The following is a 16,671-nucleotide window of genomic DNA, read 5'->3' as shown; positions in this document are numbered from 1 at the left end:
GAGCAGGCTAAGGTGGGAGGTTGCCTGGTGTGTTCTAGGAACTTCCAGGAGGCCAGGGTAGCCTCGAGGGGCCAGCGAGGAGATCCATGGGAGTGGAGGATGGGGCTGAGCCCTTCTGCCACATCCTCTCTTTCCTCCTTCTGAATATGGAGGCCAACTTAGATTCTATCGAGGCCTCTACTTAGGTGTCTTCTCCATATATTCCTCCCATTATTGTCTCCTGGAAATTAGACAGACCCCCAGTAAACATTCCAGCCCAGGCCTCTAATGTTCTTCAAGCTGTTGATTTAGCTGCATAATGATACCTAATGCTGCGTCCTTCACCAGCCTGACCATGCCCCGTGCTCTGCGCAGGGCTCCTGCCTGGACACCAGCACCGTGGTCCACATTCGCACGTACAAACTTTCTTTCCAACTTCCCTTGAGACACCGAGCCTGGGTCCCTCTGCGTCTTTGCTCTTGTCTTGAGTGTCTTCACTGCATGTCTGCCTGTATAAACCTTGACCCATCTGTAGGGGTTGCTGCATTGCTGCTTCCTCCCTGGAGTCTCGCAATGATCTCTGCTCCTCTAAACCTGCAGAGCCATTACTTTCCTTTTGTCCCACTTGGAACTTGGTATATTCCTTAGTCATTGGATTTTTCTACTCTACATGTTTGCTGAGCACCTACTCTGTGTATCTAGAATTCTGTGATGTGTTTTGCAGTTAAGGGTGAGGACCCTGGATTGGAACCCTTGCTGTACTAGTTTCTAGCTAGGTGATCTTATTCAAGTTACTTACCTCTCTGGGCATCAGTTTCCAGGGCTGTTACCTGGGGATAATAATACCTTCCTCACAGGGTTGAAGGCTTCTCAGGTGGCACTAGTGGTAAGGAGAATTTATCTGCCAGTGCAGGAGATGCAAGAGACACTGGTTTGATCCCTGGCTTGGGAAGGCCTCTTGAAGTAGAAAATGGCAACACACTCCAGTATTCTTGTCTAGAAAATTCCATGGGCAGAGGAGCCTGGCATGGGGCCTGCAAAGTGTCATACATGACTGAGCACATAGGGTTGATGGGAAGATTAGTGAGTTACTATATGTAAATCGTGTATGCATTAACATGGATGTGTTAGCTGTGTCTGTATTGTCTTAACAGTTTTATTTCCAGTTGAACTATAATGTAGGAATTGTATCTACTGTCCCATTTCATTTCAGATTCTCATTTCAGAGCTCAGCAACTTATGTATGGATGTTTCCCATGAAATGTATGTTGATGCTGATACTTTATGGCCAGACACCTAAGACCTCAGGGTACACTATGATGTGGTAAAGTGAATACGGGAATCAGCTCACCTCTTCTGCTCTACCAGCTCAAGGACCAGACCTCAGCGAGCTAACATGAACTAGAATGCTACTGTTTACTCTTATGACATATTTTAGGAAATATTTATTAAGGCTTCTAGATGCAAATTTTGCAAAATACAAAAAAGAAGTGACTGTTTTACAATGAGAGAAAAAAAACAAAACTGGTCATTAACTCCTTTCTAGGAATCCAACGAACTGATATTTTCTTTCTACAAGCTCTTGTTTTGGCCACAGCAGGAGGGTAGTGGCAGAAGGTGAGCCAGTATTGTGTCCTCCATCACGCTCTGCCCTCTGCAGCCTGTCATGGAGCCCCAGCTCCATGTTGAGCTCAGAGAGGTAAGGGGTGCCTTCTCCAGAGGCACAGCATCCAGAGTTGTGAAGACTACTTACCAGGCTTCTTACAGCCAAGGGCAGGTTTCTTTTTTAACTTTTTATTTTGTGTTATGATATATCTGATTAACAATGTTGTGATAGTTTTAGGTGAACAGTGAAGGGACTCAGCCATGCATATACATGTATCCATTCTCCCTCCTGTCCAGACTGCATCATAACATTAAGCAGAGTTCCCCGTGCTCTACACAGTAGGGCCTTTTTGGTAATCCATTTAAAATATAGCAGTGTGTACTGGCAACATTAAGTTCATTCTCTAAGTCTATATCTTTCTGTTTTGTAAGTTGATTTGTATCATTTCTTTTTAGATTCCATAAATAAGGGATGTCATCCAGTATTTCTCCTTCTCTGTCTGCCCTACTTCACTCAGTATGAAATCTCTAGGTCCATCCATGTTGCTGCAGATGGCATTATTTCCTTCTTTTTAGTGGTTGAATAATATTCCATTGTATAAGTGAGGTTTCTTCACATGCAAATTTAGATGTGTTTGCCACTGTAGACAAGCATAGGACTAATATTAATAACAAGAGAAAAAAAGAACAAAAACGACTAAGGTGTTAGGTTCTTCCTGAATGCTAACTCCATTTCTGACAGTAGCAAAATGGAATCTATTTCTCCAGGTACCCAGCAAGAGAACTGAGTTAATTTGGGCAATTTGATGATATACCTGTATCTTCTAACTATATTCTGTGTTATTGTTGCCACAGTAATTGTTCATCAGTCACCTATTCCAAATGAATTTTAACAATATTCTCTCCAATGAATAACATAGAATGAAATAGAAAACCAAATTTTTTTCCTCCCACTTCCATCGGATTCTAATTCTCATGAACAGCCTGCCTTTCTAATCTGTCACTATATATCCACAGCCAGCTTGTTCCATGGCAGGCCCTGGGTGGCTACCCTGGGCCCCAGGTTTGAAGTGGAGGGTCTGTAATGAGATGCTGTTCATTATTTCTGCTCTTAGAACACTGTCGATATTCAGTTTCAGAGCTAAGTGGTTTGTTTATGAAGTCGTTTAGTTAATAAAGGGTGGAACTCAGTTTTGAATTTAGATCTTCTTAGCCCAAGACCCATGTTCTGGCTTACAGTTCCATCATTACACTGCCTTTTCCGGCCAAGCACATTGTGCCTCCTTTCCGCGTCTTCCCGAGCACTGATGGATCATCAAACAGTGAAGGTCATACCTGCAAGGAGTCTGGTCTGTGTTGTCATCTCACCTTCTTCTTCTTTGGGCAAACAAGGGGTCACCGATCACCACGGAAGAGGACAGGAACCACTTTCTCCAGCCATTCCCTGCCACCTTCGGGTGTTGCTTAGAGTCTGAAGTCACGCATACACACACAGCTACATCATCCTAGATAAGCTGTAGGATAATATTATGGAAGGAATGAGAATCCAGGCAGAATAATAAGATAATAATAGTGGATGTACTTACTTTACATGGTGGTTTAGTTACTAAGTTGTGTCTGACTCTTGCGACCCCATGGACCGTAGCCCTCAGGCTCCTCTGTCCATGGAATTTTCCAAGCAAGAATAACTGGAGTGGGCTGCCATTTCCTTCTCCAGGGAATCTTCCTGACCCAGGAATCGAACCCAGGTCTCTTTCACTGCAGGCAGATTCGTTACCAACTGAGCTAATTTACTTTATAGTTCATGGGAAAAATGGAAAGGACAAGAGAGAGAAGAGATGCAAAAAGAGGTGCACTTGAGGGAGGAGGTCCCAGACAGGAGGGTGACTCATGACCAGTTCCCACTCCCAGGTATTTACCTTCACTGAAAATTTATTTTCATACAAAAGCTTGTACATCCATGCTCCATTCATGATTATCCCAGACTGAAAGTAACTGAAATGTCCTTCCATGGGTGAATGGATAAACAAACCAATGCACCCACACAGTGGAATTCTACTCAGCAATAAATAGGAATGACCTTCAGATACAAGCAGCAGCATGAATGAATCTCAGGGGCGTTATGAGAAGTGAAAAGCCCATCTCAATAGGTTACATGCTGTGTGATTTCGTTTGTAGGACAGACATTCTGGAAAAGACAAAACTGTGGGGACAGAGGACAGAGCAGTGCTTGCCAGAGGTTAAAGGTGGAGGGAGAACAACTCTAGACAAAGAACATACAGGAGTTCTTGGAGGTGATGGACTTGTTCTGTGTCCTGTCCTGCTGCTGGTTACAAGATTCTGTACATAGTTAGGGCTTCCCTGGTGGCTCAGTAGTAAGGATCCACCTAACAGTGAAGGAGACATGGGTTTGATCCCTGGTCTGGGAAGATTCCACATGCCTCAGAGCAACTAAGCCCGTATGCCACAACTCCTGAGCCTATGCTGTAGAGCTTGGGAGCTGCAACCACTGAGCCCTTGTGTCTCAACTACTGAAGCCCGAGCACCCTAGAGTTCATGCGCCTCAACAAGGGAAGCCACCACAACGAGAAGCCCATTGTGCAACTAGAGAGTAGCCTCCACTCACTTCAACTAGAGAAAAGCCCGAGCAGCAACAAAGGCCCAGCACAGCTAAAAATAAATAAAATTTTAAAAAGATTCAATGCGTGATTAAAATTCATTGAATGAATGGGGAGTTATTGTTTAATAGGTACAGCGTCTCAGTTGAGGAAAATGAAAGATTTCTGGAGATGGATGGTGGTGATGATGCACAACAGTATGAATGTATTTAATGCCACAGACCCATACATTTAGAAATATTTAAAATGGTAAATTTTATTGTTAGAACAGAGGGACAGCTCTAAGAAGATTAAATGGGTGCCAAATACATTTTTTCCCATGAATAAATAAAAGTAGCACAAATTCTTGTACTAAAAGCAAAAGATTCTCAGATTGGATCCCAAAGCAAAACCAAACTATCAATAATGGATTAAAAGATAGATCGATAACAAAAGAGTCCATTTTATGTACACGTGCGGGCTCAGGCGCTTCAGTCCTGTCCGACTCTTTGTGACCCTGTGAGCTGTGGCCCTCCAGGCTCCTCCATCCGTGGGATCTCCCAGGCAAGAATACTGGAGTGGGTTGCCATTTCCTTCTTCAGGGGATCTTCCCGACCCAGGGATCGAACCCTTGTCTCCTACATTGCAGACGGATTCTTTACCGGCTAAGCCACCTGGGAAGCCCTCATTTTATGTACGGTGATGGTGGTGGTAGTCTCTCGGTTGTGTCTGACTCTTAGCAACTCCACAGACTGTATATTGATAAAATGAATGAATAACTAGAATAACAAAATTCGTAGAACTGTACGTCAAAATAAAGGAAGTCAATGATAAAACAGTCCTGTGAAAACAGAGGGTACTGATGCTAATAACAGCGATGATGGGATGGGACTTGGGTAGGTAACGTGCTCCCCACCAAATTCTGCTGTTCTGCCACCTCCTCTTCATTAGCACATCACCAAATGCCACCCTTGCTGCCTAAACCTTCCCACCTTTTCTCCTGGGTGCCTCAGACGGCTGAGCTGAGCTGCATCTGGGCATTGATTCTTTTTGTGATTCAAATGTTAAAGCAGGAGTGCTGGGATGAATATTTATGCATGGGATTGTCAAGCTTTGCAGACAAAAGCCCCCAGATTCTGTGTCTCACGTGGATGGACTCTGCAAACAGGACGTTACAATATCCATCTCTGCAAGGTCACAGTGCTGGTTTGTCCTAATTTGCATATGCTGATGGGACTCTGACTGAAGGAGAAAAGCCATCTTTCAGGGTCCCCAGCTACCCCTGAAGGGACTTACTGCCACCTCCTCCTTTGCTTTGCCTGCTGTCATTCCCAGGATCTAATGCTAAGGAACCTCATTGGACTGTGTCTGGTGGTCAGCACAAAAGCTTGGATGCCATCAGCATGTAGAAGGGTTTGTGTTTTCTGTTTTCCTGGCATCGTGGCCTCAAAACTTCCCTATGAGGACCTGTTTCCTCTCTCACTGTGGGAACAGAGCTGGACGAGGAGCGTCTTACAGTGGCTGTTCAGTCGCTCAGTTGCGTCTGATGCTTTACGACCCCATGAACTGCAGCATGCCAGGCTTCCCTGTCCTTCACTCTCTCTCCAACTTGGCTCAAACTCATGTCCATCGAGTCGGTGATGCCATCCAACCATCTCATCCTCTGTCACCCCTTTCTACTCCTGCCCTCAATCTTTCCCAACATCAGGGTCTTTCCCAATGAGTTGGCTCTTCGCATCAGGTGGCCAGAGTAAGTAGTGGAGCTTCTGCTTCACCATCGGCCCTTCCAGTGAATATTCAGGGTTGATTTCCTTTAGGATTGACTGGTTTGATCTCCTTGCTATCCAAGGGACTCCCAAGAGTCTAGCACCACAATTCAAAAGCATCAATTCTTCAGCACTCAGCCTTCTTTATGGTCCCACTCTCATATCCATAGATAGCTACTGGAAAAACCATAGCTTTAACTATACAGATCTTTGTCGGCAAAGTGGTGTCTCTGCTTTTTACTACACTGTCTAGGTTTGTCACAACCTTACATCCAAGGAGCAAGTGTCATATAGTGGAGGGTTCTTCTAATGGGAAGGGACATTCATGCCCCACCTCCACCCTTCCAAACCCAACCCACTCCTCCAGCTTAAATCCAGCCTCCTTCAAGAGCCATCCAGGAAGCCAGGTTGCTTGTACTTTCTCTTTTGGAGTTTTAGTGGCACTGGTGTACACCCTGTGGTCCTGATTTTATCTAGCTGTGCGCGTGGTATCTTTCACAGTCTTGGGTGGTAGGGAATTATCTACAATGTTCCTGCTGTCCTTGTTTTCCCTGGCACCCAGACCCTCATCCCAGTGCATCTCCTTCTCGGCTCCTGTCACTCTCCTTTATCCCTGCATGCCTCAGGGCTCTTTCCAGCACAAAAACCCAGTGTTGACACTCAGCCAGAATTCTCTGGTTGCTTCTGATAATGATGATGAGGACAGTTATAATAGCTAATCTAGTGTGTTTAACTTGTGCCAGGCACTATGCCAACATGTTGCCCAGATTAATCTGTTGAATGGGAAGAAGCCTAATGAGGTAGGTAGCATTATTAGCCCCACTGTACGAATATGGAAACTGGGGCACAGAGAAGTTAAGTAAGTTGCTCCAAGTCACACAGCTATCAAGAGACAGAGCTGGAGTTCGAACTCAGGCAGTTTGGCTCCAGGGATTCTACTGTTTCTTTTCCCTTAGAGCATGGACTTTGTGCAGAATTCACCTCCCATTGGGACCCAGGCACCGCCTCCCTCTTCAGCCCCAATGCCTTCCGTTTACCACGGCCATATCTATTAGCCTCCAGTAATGACAAATGAGAGGTAACTCAGCAGTGGCCACAGGACTGGAAAAGGTCAGTTTTCATTCCAATCCCAAAGAAAGGCAATGCCAAAGAATGCTCAAACTACCACACAATTGCACTCATCTCACACACTAGCAAATTAATGCTCAAAATTCTCCAAGCCAGGCTTCAGCAATACATGAACCGTGAACTTCCAGATGTTCCAGCTGGTTTTAGAAAAGGCAGAGGAACCACACATCAAATTGCCAACATCCGCTGGATCATGGAAAAGGCAAGAGAGCTCCAGAAAAACATCTATTTCTGCTTTATTGACTATACCAAAGCCTTTGACTGTGTGGATCACAATAAACTGTGGAAAATTCTGAAAGAGATGGAAATACCAGACCACCTGACCTACCTCTTGAGAAACCTATATGCAGGTCAGGAAGCAACAGTTAGAACTGGACATGGAACAACAGACTGGTTCCAAATAGGAAAAGGAGTACGTCAAGGCTGACTATTATCACCCTACTTATTTAACTTATATGCAGAGTACATCATGAGAAACACTGGGCTGGAAGAAGCACAAGCTGGGATCAAGATTCCCGGGAGAAATATCAATAACCTCAGATATGCAGATGACACCACCGTTATGGCAGAAAGTGAAGAGGAAGTAAAGAACCTCTTGATGAAAGTGAAAGAGGAGAGTTAAAAGGTTGGCTTAAAGCTCAACATTCAGAAAACAAAGATCATGGCATGTGGTCCCATCACTTCATGGGAAGTAGATGGGGAAACAGTGGAAGCAGTGTCAGACATTATCTTTGGGGGCTCCAAAATCACTGCAGATGGTGATTGCAGCCATGAAATTAAAAGATGCTTACTCCTTTGAAGGAAAGTTATGACAAACCTGGATAACATATTACAAAACAGAGACATTACTTTGCCAACAAAGGTCCATCTAGTCAAGGCTATGGTTTTTCCAGTAGTCATGTATGGATGTGAGAGTTGGACTGTGAAGAAAGCTGAGAGCCAAAGAATTGATGCTTTTGAACTGTGGTGTTGGAGAAGACTCTTGAGAGTCCCTTGGACTGCAAGGAGATCCAACCAATCCATCCTAAAGGAGATCAGTCCTGGGTGTTCATTGGAAGGACTGACGTTGAAGCTGAAACTCCAATACTTTGGCCACCTCATTCAAAGAGTTGACTTATTGGAAAAGACTTTGAGAGGGATTGGGGGCAGGAGAAGAAGGAGACGACAGAGGATGAGATGGATGGATGGCATCACCAACTCGATGGACCTGAGTTTGAGTGAACTCTAGGAGTTAGTGATGGACAGGGAGGCCTGGTGTGCTGCAATTCATGGGGTCGCAAAGAGTCGGACACGACTGAGCAACTGAACTGAACTGAACTGAATGACAAATTCCCAGCCTCTCTCAGGGCCCTGTGTCTAAATCCAACTGTTGTCTGTCTAGAAACCCTTCAGCTCCTCTTGCCCTGCTAGGAGACTCTCCCTTCATCTCTTAGCCCTGGGCCTTCAGCCTTTGTAGGCCTGTTCAGGACAGTGCCCTTTGCTCTGGGCTCCTCTGTCACTGGCACGTGATTCTGTGATGCCCCGCACGTGGCTCCTGGCCTACCAGCCACACCAGGCTTGTCTCCTTGTCTGGCCTTGGTGTTTGCTGTTCCCTGGACTTGCTGCGCTTTCCCCTGATCTTCACATGCTGAGTTCCTCCTCTCATCCAGGGCTTTGTTCAGATGCCACCTTCTCAGACAGGCCTTCTCAGGCCAGCTGGGCTAAACTCGTTTTCCTGCCAGTCAGTCACCCTGTGTCTTGTGTGCAAGCTGCGTCAATGTCTTCCCAGAACGTGGTTTTCACTACTTGAGATCACCTGTGGGCTCGTGATCTATGGCTGCACAGCAGTCTACCCTAGAACTTGGTGGCTTAAGCAAGAGCCATTTCATTGTATTTCTCCAACTTGTGGGTCAGATATGCGGGCAAGGTTGCCTGGTGCCCCGACTGGAGTGTTTGGAAGATTGGGTTCAGCCAGGCCTGGAGACAGAAGTGCCTACACATCACAGCTCTGGCATGGAGCCCATGGGGCTGTTGACTTCATACAGAGGCCCAGGTGGAAACCACAAGACTTCTTATGACCAAGCCTCAGAAGTCCCAGAGTGTTCTTTCTGCACATTCTGTTGGTCAAGCAAATCACAAGCCCAGATCAGAATTAAGTTCATAGAGTGTAGGCCTCATCTCTTATACAAGGACTGGAAAAGAATCTGTGGCTGTGTATTGGTCAACTATGCATTATAGTTTATTTTATTTTTGGCTGTACTGGGTCTACATTGCTTCATGCAGGCTTTCTCAAGTTGCAGTGAGCAGGTGCTACTTGCCTTGTGGGGGTGTCTCTTGTTGCAGAGCACTGGCTGTAGGGCATCTGAGCTTCAGTAGTTACAGAGCAAGGGCCTAGCTGCCCTGGGGCATGTGAGATCGTCTAAGACAGGAGTCAAACCTGTGTCCCCTGCATTGGCAGGCAGATTCTTAACCACTGGGCCACCAGCACAGTCCCCAGTCCACTACACTAAAAAATAAATAAAAAGATTTATTATCTGTCCCCTTTGTTTACAGTATAAACTCCTTGAAGGCAGGTTCTTCCTCTCCTGTCACATTGCATCCCCAGCACCCAGAATATGGTGATAGATACTGTGAATACATGTTGAATGTCTATAAGAATGAAATAATGAAAGAATGAAAAGGTAAAGGGATGAAAAACTGAATGAATGTTTACATCCCCCTCTGGTATGTAAACTTCCTGAAAACAAGAGTCTGATGTTTTCATCTTTGCATCCTCATAAATACAGGCTCTATGCTATTAGATGCTCAGAATATATATTTATCAAATAAATGGAGGCATTTAAACTATTATCATTAAAAGAGTTAAGAGAGTTATTCTCAGCACATATATAGGTGTTGAGTATTAGTAGCTGCTATGAACATATTAATAATGCCGTATACATAGTAAAATCAGTTTATGTATTTAATAAACAAGCAAAATGGACCAGATCTCCACTCCCTTGTTGTTGTTCAGTCGCTCAGTCATGCCCAATTCTTTGCGACCCCAGGGACTGCAACACACCAGGCTTCCTTCACCTTCGCTATCTCCTGGAGTTTGCTCAAACTCATGTCTGTTGAGTTGATGATGCCACTTCCTTGACATCTTGCCTTTTCCCTTTCTCTCTGAAGGCTGCAGAAGGGCCTCTCTAATGGAAGGCATTAGCCAGTACCACTCCAGGGCCCCCAAGCCCCCTCATCTCTGGGTTGGGGTGGAGCCTTGTCCTTGCCTCCACACCTTTCCCCTCCCTGATAGCCAAGACTCACTCACTTTGAGGTCATTAATGTGGGGGCTGAGATGATCATCTGAGCCTCTCAGATGGCTGAATTCTGATTACGAGCAGCTCTCCAGGAGGATCAAGTGAGATTACAGGTCTCTTAACATTCTGCCCTTGGGTGAGAGCCTGCTTACAGTTATGGCTGGACGCCCTGGGTTGAACCCTGAGAGGGAGTTGGCATCTAATATGCCAGGAAGGGAAGGGTGCCCTCGCCAGGTGGCCCCACATGCACATGCATAGAGTTCCTTGCCGGTGAACAAAGGTAGGACCTGGCGGCTGGTGTTTGAGCCGCGGTCGGAGGACTCAGCTCAAGGGTCAAGCCCTATAAGCTGGTCCTCCTATTTCACTCCATGGCCTGGAACTCCTTGGTTTCTTCAGAGCCTCAGTTTTCTCATCTGTGAAGTGAGACTGATCCCCAAAATTTCTTCATTTCTGTGTTTTTGCTCTCCTCTCTATGTTTTTATGGGGCTCCCCTGATGATTCAGCAGGTAAAGAATCTACCTGCAATGCAGGAGACACAGGAGACCCGAGTTTGATCCCTGGGTCAAGAAGATCCCTTGGTGGAGGAAATGGCAACCCACTCCAGTATTCTTTCCAGGAGAATTCCATGAACCAAGAGCCTGGCGGGCTATAGTTCATAGGATCACAAAGAGTTGGATACAACTGAGCAACTAAGCACATGTTTTTATAATATAGAGAAACATTCCAAGTTCAAGAAAGCTCTGTAATAGCCAAAGGTGACTAATAAGGAATAACTATATAAAATTCATGCTGGTCTCCTTGGTGTATTGGGGTCTTTAATTTTTAAAAAAAAATTTTCTCAGAGTCCTCCCTGTTCCATGGATTTTAAGACCCCTGGTTCTGGACAGTACTAAGTTTTACTCCTTCCCCAAACCCCAAGGAGCACTGACTGCCGTTTGGGTAAAACAAGTGCCACAGAACACCTCACAGCTTGGAGTAAGTCTTATTATTGGGCATTTATTGGAAACATCAAGGTGGTATTTGGAAGATCCTTCCTTTTCCTTCTTCCTTGCTAAAAATAAAGTTCTCCATGGCCATTAATTTTAGTGAAATTCAAGTTCCAGTGACAGTGTTTTAAAAATATAGGTTTTATTTAAACTTCACCAATCTGGGACAAGAATTTTTCAGAAGAAAAGGCTGGCTTACTTCTTCCACTCTGGCTGATTCTGGGGTGATACACTCACCCATTTGGTCCCCAGACTGGCCAAGTTTAAGGAACAAATTAGGAAACAGGAGTTTTCCATCTTATGGGACATAATCTAACATGGGACAGTTTTAGGTATGAGAACTTCACCCTCGTGGAAGCAGTTAATAGTTTTGAGAATTTGCCATGTGCCAGATACTGTGTCAAGTGATCCTAGGTATTATCATAATAGTAATTAAAAACAATACTTCCAGGAAATGGGGCTCCATGAAGTTAAAGAACTAGCCCATGTTCATACAGTTGGTTAAAGAACTGGAATTGAAATCCAAATTGTCTGCCTTCAAGACCAATGCTTTCCATAGGCCTGTGCCTCCCATTCTTCTTGTGTTGGCTATTTCTGACTGTTTTCTTACAGAAGATGCTGTAACCATATAAGAGTCTTGCTGTGTTGTTATATAATCCTTTAGTTCTTTAATAGTTTTAAACTGTTTTCAGAGATTTTTATCTCGCTGGTGTCTTGTCTTTCCATGATCTTAACAGTGCCTTTCAAAGAGTTCTTCATTTTAACAAAGCCCAACTTACTTGCTTTTGATGGTGGATTATACTTATGGTGTCATAGCTAAGAAATCGTTGTCTAACTCAAGGTGACAAAGTCTTTCTCTTATATTTTCTCCTGGACATATTTATAGTTTTAGGACTTGTATTTAGGTACATTGATCCACTTAGTCTTAATTTCCATATATCTTGTGAGATGTGGAATGAAGTTCTTTTTTTTACATATAGAGTTCCAATACCACTGGTTAAAGACTGTTGTATCTTTACTGAATTTTGTACCATACGTGTTGATCTGTTGAGGGCACTCTGTTCTCATGATCTCTTTACTCTCTCTGTGTTAATGTCCCACTGTCATGATGGCTACAGCTTTGTAAGTCTCAAAGTCAGATAGTATGAGTCCTTCAACTTTGTCCTCCTTTTTCAAAATCATCTTGGATATTCCAGTTTCTCCATTATTTCTTTAGTTTTTAAGTATTCAAAGATATAAAACAGCATCTAGAAGTCTAAAGATAATTTACAAATCAAAGTTAATAAAGAGTAGCACAGAAAATTTCCATAATCTAGCTTTATCAGGACATGAGGCCTTCTGGATAGCACATTCCATTTGATTTGGTTAATCAAAAATTGTCATATATATAGAGAGCAGATTTGTGGTTCCCAAGGGGAAAGGCTTGGTGGGGAAGGGAAGAATTAAGTGTTTGGGATTAGCAAATGAAAACTGTTATGTGTACAATAATAGAAAAATAAGTTCCTACTGTATAGCACAGGGTACTACATTCAATATCCTGTGATAAACCATAATGAAAATGAGTATATATATCTATATAGATAATGAATGGGCTTCCCAAGTTGCACTGGTGGTAAAGAACCTGCCTGCCAGTGCAGGAGACATGAGACATAGGTTTGATCCCTGAGTCGGTGTGAACCCCTGGATTAGGACATGGCAACCCACTCCAGTATTCTTGCCTGGAGAATCCCATGGACAGAGGAGCCTGGTGGGCTACAGTCCATAGTGTTGCAAACAGTCAGACACAACTGAAGTGACTTAGCATGCATATATAACTGAATCACCTTGTTGCAGAGCAGAAGTTAACACAACACTGTAAATCAACTCTACTTCAATAAAAATATTTTTAATTTAAAAATGATTCTTATATCTATCTTACATTGACTACCGATTTTCAAAAAACTAGAATGTAAAAATTTATGCCAACATTGTACTGAACATGATTTCAACTTTCATTGATGTTTCAGAAAATACTTTAGACCCTAGGGTATCTCGGTCGTTGTAAGCATCAGTTCTCACTGTCCTAACAAAATGGGAAATTACTGATTAAAGAGAGCACATTTGGTTATATTGCTGCCTGCCATGGTATCTGTGAATACTCTACTTTTGACTGGGGGACACTGTCTTTCAAATATCTGTAGTGTTACAACTGGCAGTTCTATGCATAGCATTCTGTCTCTTCCAATAAAGCATATTCATATTTACTTTAAACTTGTTATCTGCTGGGAACCATGAGAAGCACTATTAATTAAGTCAGTTGATTTCTGATAATGTTAGCCATCACTGCCGTGGTATGATATTGAGCAGATAACTCGTCCTCCTTGGGCCTCTGTCTTCATTTGTAAAATTAAAGGTTTAGACTAGTTAACCTTGAGTGGTTCATACAACTCTAAAATTCTTTGACTCTTTTGTAGTATCTTTATTTTCTTAAAAATCACAACCCCTTAAAAATAATTAAACAAAAACTCTTAATGGCAAAAAGCACTGTGGTAAGTCAGAAAGTAGTGATTTTTTGATGCATCTCAGATTACCTAATCTACTGCTTGACCTTACTTTTAACTACGGCCAACTCTAAGCAATGAAGATGGCATTTATGGTTACTGGTGCTGTGATATTTAGTGGCCCATGAAATCCCCATATTCTGAGAAGCTGTAAGTGTCTCAGGTCAAGAGAAGGATAAAGGAGAATGGTTGTAAGCCCAGACAGCTCCAGAACTTCAGAGTACTCCTAAGTTAGACTTTCAAAGGTATCTTCAAAGATTTTTAAGATATCTTCACTTAGAAATGGCAACCCACTCCAGTATTCTTGTCTGGAAAATTTCATGGACAGAGGAGCCTGGCAGGCTACAGTCCATGGGTCACAAAGAGTTGGACACGACTCAGTGACTTTCATTGCACTTCACTTAATATTGAAACCAAGTGGACTTTAAATATCTACATTGGCTTTCCTATACCAGGGCATATATGACTGTGAACTCCAGTCATACTCTAGCTGATCATTGCTGTCCTAATAGAATGAGAAACTTGGAGAGTATGAAATTTACTAGAGAATGTAGAATGTAGATATTAATTTAAACTGATATAAGAAGTCTTTATTGAGCACTTACTGTGTACAAGATGCTGTGTCATGTACTTCCAATGCATTGTATCATTTAATACACACAACAATCTTGAAAAGTAGACATTACTGTCTTTTTATTATATATGAGGAAATGATGCACAGAGAGCTCCTGTTACTTGCCTTGGTGGCTCAGATGGTAAAGAATCTGCCTGCAATGCAGGAGACCTGGATTCAATCCCTGGGTCAGGAGGATCCCCTGGAGAAGGAACTAGCAACCCACTCCAGTATTTTTGCCTAGGAAACCCCATGGACAAAGAAGGCTGGCAGGCTACAGTCCATGAGATCGCAAAGACCTGGACACAACTGAGCAACTAACACACACTCAGAGCCGGTCTTCAATCCATATTTGTCTCAATCTAGAGCTTCCTGACTACCTCAGAGACCAGCTCTCAGAACATGGCCAGCTTATTTAGAAAGTAAATGAATTTGTAGTATTAATACAAGGATCTAGACCAAGAACACCAAGTACCGATGACTCACTCTTGGGTAAACTCGATGGAAGAAAGAGCTCATAGAAAGTGTCCTGAAAAATTGCTCTGAGTTACATGAATGAGGTGAAGGACATGAATTGGCCCAGGGAGAAAGGTGAGATCATGCTGAGGGAACAGACTCTCTGAGGCCATGAAGATACAAATGCATGAATTGTGCTTTCAGGAAGCAATATACAGACTGCTCGCTGCAGGGCAATAGCCAGAAACAAAGCTGATGTCATAGGGGTGAAAATTCAAGAGATTTTCCTTTATTATGCTATGCCCTGGCAATCCACTCTCAGTTCTTAAACACAAGAGGGAACATAATTAAAATTGCATTTGCTTTTACAATTTCTCCTACAACTCATGTAGGATACATATGGGCTTTTAAAGCATCAAGGAAAGTAAAGAGAGAATTTCTTAGCAAAACATATTTGCTACCCAACAAGTGATTTTCAGGAGTATGATGTAGCTTGCCTTACATCCTAGAGCCTTAATAGTCCAATATGGGGCCTGGAAGCAGATTTCACACAATTTTCAGAAATAAAGGCAACCAGCCCACTGCAGTTAAGCTAATAGCTCATTCCCATCATCCCTGGTTTTGTGCAGTGTGCATACACGGGGCAGACGAGAGTGACAGATTCAAGTCAGGGGTGGGCAGTTAGAAAGCTCTCAACAATATGGATTAAATTGAGTTGAATTGAAGTTCACTTTCAGATAGCAATTGCTACTCCTGAGCAAGGGCTAATACGTTTGGTGAACTCTCATTGGTCCCTTCCATGATAAATCCACAAATGTTAACTTAATATCTCTCCACATTTTCTGAAGCATTCATCTTCTCTGTCTCTCTTTAACTCTCTTTTTAGTTCCAGAGACCTAATGACTTCTCACCCCCTTTCCGCTTTGGCACTGTGCCCAACGGCAGCACAGAGAGGAATATTCGCAATAACTATGCAGAAATGCATGCCTACATGGGGAAGTTCAACCAGAGAGGTGTCGATGATGCACTGCTCTCCCTGAAAACAGGGTAAGAACTGCTTCCAAGCTCAGAATCTTTGCTGTGTTGCTCACATTTCTTAAACATCCATGTAATAAGATGCACCGTCTTTGTGTGCCACACCAAGTTCAAGCAAAGAAGACTGCATTTGCACTTTGTGGGTCTCCAGGTTAAATTGATGGTATAATTCAGACCAGTGTATGGAGATTCTACTGGTATGATTCACTTATATATATTTTCAACAATTTCTATTTTACTTGCATGAATGTAACAGTGAAATAAGAATGTAATAGATATAAAAGTCAAAGAGGAGAGTCAAGGCTAAAGTTCATGTTTTACACACAAAATAAAGACCTGCTGACCTGAAAGTGAAATTGATTTTGGTGTCTTATGGACAAGGGAGAAAGAAACAATGAAAAGGGTGAAAGCTTTTAGATAACAAACAGTAAGAATATGTTAATTGATCTCCAATTCCAACAAAATTGGCACTCTTTGATCCAGCTCTATAATCTAGGGTGGATTGTTCATTCAAAAGAACTCACAAACTGCAAATATGTTGGCTTACATAATCTCAGCCATGGTGGTTCCTTCCCTCAGAAGCCACAGCTGTGGCATAAGACAGACAGTTGAGCATGAGAGTTGTTGGAGTTAAGGTCTCATAGCTGATTTCCTGTGTTGTAGGATGACTGACAGCCCTTAGACCTCCTGG

General features: G+C 43.2%; 1 protein-coding gene across 1 annotated transcript in view; it reads left to right on the top strand.

The window, feature by feature from the left end:
* The window catches only part of GRIN2B (glutamate ionotropic receptor NMDA type subunit 2B), a 347,257-nt gene that overhangs the window by 320,715 nt on the left and 9,871 nt on the right, over nucleotides 1-16,671 (top strand). The window contains exon 9 of the mRNA XM_055566149.1: nucleotides 15,832-15,992. Coding sequence (XP_055422124.1) covers nucleotides 15,832-15,992 — 161 coding nt within the window. The remainder of the gene's footprint in view (nucleotides 1-15,831; nucleotides 15,993-16,671) is intronic.

This window comes from Bubalus kerabau, chromosome 1 (assembly GCF_029407905.1).
Source record: "Bubalus kerabau isolate K-KA32 ecotype Philippines breed swamp buffalo chromosome 1, PCC_UOA_SB_1v2, whole genome shotgun sequence".
In the NCBI taxonomy this organism is placed as follows: Eukaryota; Metazoa; Chordata; class Mammalia; order Artiodactyla; family Bovidae; genus Bubalus; species Bubalus kerabau.
This window is presented reverse-complemented; position numbering and strand designations above follow the sequence as displayed.